This window comes from Alligator sinensis, unplaced genomic scaffold (assembly GCF_000455745.1).
Source record: "Alligator sinensis unplaced genomic scaffold, ASM45574v1 scaffold73_1, whole genome shotgun sequence".
Lineage (NCBI taxonomy): Eukaryota > Metazoa > Chordata > Crocodylia > Alligatoridae > Alligator > Alligator sinensis.
The window spans coordinates 1,328,395-1,335,611 of record NW_005841838.1 but is presented as its reverse complement, the minus strand read 5'-3'; the positions used below and the strand labels follow the sequence as shown (position 1 = coordinate 1,335,611).

At 43.5% G+C, this 7,217-nt stretch overlaps 1 protein-coding gene across 6 annotated transcripts in view; it reads right to left on the bottom strand.

Annotated features, from left to right (window-relative positions):
- Nucleotides 1–1,183, bottom strand: part of LOC112550176 (transmembrane protein 104-like) — a 92,043-nt gene extending 90,860 nt beyond the window's left edge. For 4 of the 6 annotated variants that reach the window (XM_025203197.1, XM_025203190.1, XM_025203202.1 and 1 more), the window contains exon 1: nt 1,131–1,183. Coding sequence is in view for 3 of the 6 variants with exons in the window: in XM_025203190.1 (XP_025058975.1) it covers nt 1,131–1,163 (33 nt within the window). In the remaining 3 variants the exon portion in view is untranslated. The remainder of the gene's footprint in view (nt 1–1,130) is intronic. The other 2 variants (XM_025203201.1, XM_025203204.1) reach the window with 2 other exon arrangements.
- Between the last annotated feature and the right edge of the window lie 6,034 nt (nt 1,184–7,217).

The window sequence follows — 7,217 nt, the reverse complement described above, 5'->3', positions numbered from 1 at the left end:
TTCCTAATGTCGGCTGAAGGGCTGGGGAAGGGACAAGGTTCCCACACACACCACATCAGCTTGACATTGCCGACAAGGTGCGGCTCCTCTCCTCTCCTCCCCTCATTTCATGGTATCCCTTCCTCGCCCCACCCCTCCCTTCCTCATTTGCATGCTGGCCCCGCCCTGCGCTGGCCCTGCGGGCTGTAGCAGGTCACAGTGCAGCAGGCAGGCGGGCACAGAGGGCACAGATGCCGGCTCGAAGGGATGCTGCGGCTGGGCCTGCGGAAGCTGCTGCTGTGGCTGTCAGGGCAGGAAGCCAGCACCACTCCCGCCTCCCCACATCCCCCTGCGCCCACAGACATTGCGCTGCGGGTGGTGAGTCTCAGGCCCCAGGAAGGGAGGGAGCAGAGGGGTGCCAGCATGGGCTCGGGCTGCCCCGGGGGGGGGAGTGGGTGTCCCTGTATATCCCGCACCCCTCTGTAGAGTCCCTACGTCCCCAGGTGCGCAGGTGTGGAAGCATCCTTGAGGCTGCCCAGGTGGCAGGGAGGGCATCGGGGCCAGGCAGCACCCCTTGACCCCTGCGCCCCCAAGCTGCAGCCGGACTGGACAGGCCGCGCGAGCGCCCACTCCTGGCAGCCCACTGGGTGATAAGAAGTTCATGATCTGGCCCCACATTCAAAAAGGTTGGACACCCCTGCACTAGAGGAAGACAAAATCCCAACAATTAATTCCAAAGTAGACTGCAATCAAGTTCTGTCCCTGCCCCAAACCCTTCTCCTCACCAAACTAAGCTCCTCAGGTCATCTGCTTTCCACTCCTTTAGTTTCATAGCTTTTTCCTAAAGCCTTGGCAATTTTCTCATTTGAATAGTGTACATCAAAATTTGTCACTTGACCCCTCTGTTCTGTCCTAATTATTCACCTTAATATTAACCTCAAGACTGACAAATGACCAAAGTAAAGACAGGGCAGTTTTAAAAGAACAGTGCTACAACACGTGGTCAAGTTAGATGCAACATAACCATCATACAGATAGACAAGATCCTCATTCCCATTCCAGCTCTTTATGCCTCCTTATGCAACTCTATTACGACACAACATCCCCTTGTTGTGTAAATAAAGCATTTTGAAAGAACATTAATATTTTACCATGAGTGAATATTGACTTTCTTCTTCCATCATTCAGTGCTTGTTCATGTCCTGTAAAACAAAACAAAACAAACAAAAATCAAGCAACAGGGACAAGCATCTCATTAAATATACAAAGAATATTGAAGTCCTACTTACTCCCTGGAAAGCTAGATCAAGTTCTCCAGCAAGACCCCCAAGCTAAGTGGTGCTCTGATGAGGCTTACTGGAATTTCTATAGTAGCTACAGGAACACTTTGAAATCTGAGGGAACAGTGAATGAGAACTAAGAAAAGGAAACTACACTTTATACAGTGTCTCTTGTATTACCTTCATGTTGCTAAGACACCAGCTTGGAACCCAAAAACTTATTTGAGTCAGGTTTGTTCGTCTGCCACAGATCTTGTGTAACTAGGACCCCTCTACACTTGCAGGTAAAGGTGAAATAGGGTCCTGATGTGAGATTCACACAATTGAGCTTCCTGCCATACCACACAAGCATGATTGTGGTATCGTGAATTAGATCCCATCACACCTTACTGACAATGCAGGGGGAGCCCAGGATCACAATGCATGATAGTAAGGAGCCACAAATTATTCTACATTTTTTGTGGAATAACTTGGTGGCTTGTTCCTTCTTTTATCACACCATTAATTGATTGAACATGTGGCCAGGTAACAATATGCAATTAGCTGGTTAATCAAGTATAGTGTGTAAACTGGGCCCTAGTCACTTAATCTTTCTGTATTTCAGGTCCCCATAGATAAAATGGGATTCATAGTGTGTACCAGAGAGCTAATCAATTAATAAATTCATGGGGAGATAGAAGTTGAAATGCATGAGAAATGTATAAGTCAATAGAGTGAGGTTGAGAGATATGGATCAACTTAAAGCAATAATCAAGAGGTTTTTTTTCCTTGAGGCACCAACTCACCTGGAACCAGGTAGTCAACAAGCTGGTCATTAATTTTACAGACAAGAATGGCAATAGGAGCATATTTCAACAAAAAATAAAATGTACCAAGTCTCCAGTCACCAGCAGATATTTTGTATAATAAAACCACCATTATGGGAGAGACAAACTGTAAGCTATGAGCTCAACTTTCAAAAGTTTAATATATAGATTAAAACATGCCTGAAAGAAAAGCAAACAACTTCAGTGCCAAAAGGAATGAAATGATGTTCTTGTATCATGGAAAAGGACAGACGTGCTAAAACAGACAGCATACATTTTTACCCCTACAAATTAAAAGAGGAGTGTAGACTAGAAATTGTCTACTAGCATGCATGCAGGTGCAGCTGCATTCTAGATTAGGAATTTTAGCATTCCACAAGTCATGCAACTTGAACACAATAATACTCTCATCTATAGCACCATTCATCCAATGCTTTTGGAACTTATCAGCTCATAAGCCTCAATGCCCTAGTGAGAATGTTTTGTACTAAATGGTAAACTGAGGCACTGAAAGGTAAAGGTTCTAGGAAGCTAACTAGAATGTTAGCACAATTTACTATACAAATACTAACTATTCTGCCTGTACAATACATTACTGTAGCAGCAAAACCTTGCCAGAGGCCACAGAGCACAGTAATACACCCAAGATGAAATCCAGTCCCCCTGAGATCACTGATAACCCCCCACACCTCCCTCCAGGTCTTACAAGCAGAATTTCACCCTGGTCCAACCAGCTTATCTGCATCATCCCTGTTTCTCCAGGTGGTCAAATGGGATCCTCTAATGCATCTTAATAACACAGTATTATTTATGCATTCTATGCAGCATATAAGAAAGAAACAAGCAGCTAAAAAAAAGTCACCAATAGCCAAACAGTATTTTAAAGCATTTTCTGTATGATCTCATTACACCAACACTGAGCATAGCACACTCACAATTAGGTCTCTACAGTACCATTAGGTGAGAGCACTAGCACAAGGTCACTGGAATATTGTACGTTCTGCACTCATATGTAGGGTCAGTAACACATGAGATTAGTCTTCCCTTTATAGCTTCCCCCCCACCCCCCGTGCCCATAAACACCCATCACATCACTCTGCACACCCCGGCTGTTCCTCATCTCCAGTGAACTGTGAAACTTCACAACGAGGAAGAGCCTTTAGCCCAAGCCAGACCTTCACACAATATAAATTGGAACAGCTCCACTTACACCAGTTCTTTGAACTAGATCTTCAACTACTGTAATTAATGGAGTAAGTAGTTCAAGTGAGTATAGCTGAGGTTGCCAGCAAGGCTGCTTTGAGAGGGGCAACATATTCCTTATTTAGAGTTAATACTTGAAAGGAGAAATTCAAGATGACCTCTGCTGGCCTTTCCACCTTCTTTTGAGAGATATTCATTCTCTCCCACTACACTGCCCTTAAAGTTACTTGAAAAAGAACCAATTATGAAAAGTAAAAGCACCCAAGGGTGTGTTAACTCCAATCTTTCCACTTGTTGTCAACTGTCATGTGCAGCCATATACTACTCAGCTCCCTAAGCTTGAGTTCTAGAGAATTCTCATTGAACCTGATGCAAGCACAGGGTTTTTATCCTGCTTATGTCAAGCTATGCCTTGTTCACTTCCTAGAGCTGGATTTAGTTATACCCTGTATCAAACTTCACCTTCTGGAAAACATAAATTTAAACTTCATCTGCATATACTTCCCACGTAACAATTTGGGAACAGATGTCTAACATTCTTGCATGTCACTTCTGCAGGAAATTTATGGCAAATAACTTCCAGTTCTTTCCTTCAGTGTAAGTCAGGGATTCTTTAAAACTGAAAATGTAGAAGTATCAAGACAAAACATAAGATATACATGATCTTGATTACCAAAATTTTGTATGAGGAATAGCAGCCTCTGCCAAAACCCACTGCCAAACTGGTCTGTACCATAATTAAGAGATATTAGAATGCAGTCAAGAGCCTTTCTGATCAGAAACTCCAACCAGGAATACAGATTATAATTTCTTCAGGGTGGGGACATAGTCTTCATTATCTGTGAATTACGTTCTAGAGCAAGCAAGTAATACATTGCACAGTTAGAGTACATTAGCACTGCAGTTTTACAAACATGTACCTTCCCCCTCCCCCATGTTACGGCCTCTGTCTGGGAAACGGTGTTGTCTCAGCAGCATTGTTGGAACAGGTAGGCAGAATTGTAGGAAAGAGTATGTGCTACGGCTCACCTCGTAGCCAACACTGAGGATTGAATCATAGATACCCAGAACTAAAAGCATAAACTAAAACTTTACCTAAAGAAGCTGTAGGTACCACAAATACTAACTTCCAGGGGTCTACACAAAGGGAGACCTGCCACTTGCATTCACCATTGGGTTGCACTTGCACAGAAGCCAGTATCCTATGCTGTCAATACCATTTCTGTGGTAGCACTCTCGGGCCCCTGACAGATGTTACTTCCATCAAGCAACAGGCAATATCACTCAATAGAAACTGTCATGCCAAGTGACATGCTTCACATTCAAAGGGCAAGATATACAGGGCAGTGTGGGGGGGAACATCTTGAGCACTAGCACAGCAAGTTTCCAACAGAAAGGGGAGCTGGAGAGCTGCTGACAGGGGCTGTCATTCCTCTTCATCTGTGATGGGAACAAGATGCCAGCTGGACTCCCCAGGGGAGGACCTGCGCCCCAAGCCCTTGCACACATCCAGGGAGTCCCTGTGAAGGGCAGGGGGGAGGAGGGAAGGAGAGGGCAGGAGTGGCAGGGTTCAACTCTCCAGGGACCTTCCTTGCAAGATGCTTGTGTGCATGTGCTTGTCCTGCACACAGTTTTCTGTAAAAATTTCCCCCCCCCCCCCCCATCTCCTCATGTAAGACAAGCAAAGCATGCAAATTGAAGGCTGGTTGAAGGAAGAAAGAAGTGGCAATGAGCCATGAAATGAGCCTGCAACTGAGACTTGAGGAAGCAGAGTTAGGTATCAGACCCCTTGCAGGAAGGGGAGGTGAGAGAGAGAGAGAGAGAGGGAGACAGATCAGTCTACCTTGGGATACTGAAGGTCCTGGCCAAACACTAAGCCTGTATGTGACATGCCACATCTTCAAAAATTAAAGCTTGATAGAAACCAGCTATGAAAGTTCCCTTTTCAAGTAAAAGATTTACAGCTCATTGGCCATTTTTATGGCTGGCCATTTTTACTGTCACAATTACTTTGCACATGTAGCATGTCTAAATCTATTGTGCAATTAACCAGTTAATTGCACAATAGATGTAACATGCATCAGGGGCCTTAGAAAAGTGGGGCTGGAAGGGACCTCACAATTCATCTAGAATGATTGGGATCTGCTTTTAGCATTCTGATGTGTCCTCTTCAGGAAGAGTTGTAGATATAGGCTGCAATGAAATACAAAGTAGCTGAAGGAAGTTTCCAAATACACCCTGTGCACAGATGGAGGTTTCAGAAGTTGATCACATCTGGTAACTGTTTCTTAACTGATCAAGATCAGCTGGTCATGTCAGTCCAGGCCTTAGTGGACAGATACCTAATACAACCCCCGCCCCACCCCCCACCCCCCAAAAAACACAAACAGAAAAACAAAAAACAAAGCACCATTATGGATTCAAATACCTCTTGGTAAGGAGCCAAGGACTGGAAATCAGCTTGATGAAAGACCCCTAACAGTAGAGAGAAACTTACCCTATAAAATATACTGTAGGAAAACACAAGGACTGTTAAGATTAAAGCATTCAAGTCCCTATGTGTAAAATGGGAATGAACATACCTCTCTAAATTCTGTTCCCCAACCTCACATGCTCATGTAGCAACTCTCTCTCTCATCTGTATACTACACCGCTGAGGATTCAGAAAATGTTGACAACACTGTTAAGGATACTTAAAATACTTATTGCCAACTGATGCTGAGTAAATGTATTATGATGCAATCACAATAGCATCATAATCTGGGATTTCTTAGGTTCTGAATTCTAAGGTGTTTCGTTAGGCAGCAACACGCAATGAACTTTTAAAATGGACACTTGGAAGAAGGCAAGGAACCAACTGATAATATCTAGGTTCCTATTATATCAGAAGGTTGGATGGTCAGGCTCCATGTGTACACAGGAGGGTCTTTTGGGGCTGGGGTGGCGTGGGTGCTAAGGCATACAGTTGACAGCCCAGAGGTTACAAAATTGAGGCCATAGCAGAAGCACTCATGGCACAGCCCTAGCAGAATTTGCAGATTTGCTGGAATCTGACAAAATACATACTTTGTCACAAGGACATGGAAAAGGAAGGTCTTTGACATCTCTTTCAAAGGTGGCCCTTCTCATGGATCCTCAGACTCATGAAATTCAGCATAACTTCACTGACTCCAATTGCTACACTGATTTCTACCAGCTGAGGCTGTACTTTTACATATATTGGGCCAGCTAATGTCTTCAGTTTATTGTAAGCAACAATCTTACTCTCCAAGCTCAGCTCATCTTAAAGATGACATGTAAAGAATGCAGATACCAGTTGGAATTGCCTATTATTCTTGTGGAAAAGGTTCCCAACATATAAAGGTGTACAGAAAAGGACATAAACATCAAGCCTAAAATCCCACTTCCCAGTTGTAGGTCACTCACAATAGTTCGGAGGGATGCATTGCTAGACTGTACTGTTGAAGTCAAAATCACTACAAAAGGTTCATGATGCGCCTTAACCATGTGAAAAGTGGGATCCAGATGCAAAATAAGGGAAAAATCCAGATTTGGGTTTTTTTGGTTTGTTTGGTTTTTTACACAAATATGGAAGTTTGAACACTGCTATTCCATCTGATCTATTAATTTGCTGTCTTTTTTTATATTAAATTAATCTAGATGGAAATCGATGACTCAATACAATGAGCCTGTTCTACAAGGAAGGAAAAAGGAGGAACTCGTGCTATTAAGAGAAACTGAAACATTTCTGACTGATTGCACAAGACTGGCATAACAGATAGGAACACAGTCATCAGAGAAATAGTGCTTCCATTCAGATTACCAGCACCACTGAATGAAACATTACTCTTGAATGCTATGTAAGCCCGTTTCTGCTCACTTAAGTGCCAGGATGATGCCTAGAAAGAAATGCCTTTACATTCGTTCATTCCACTTCCAACTCACAGCA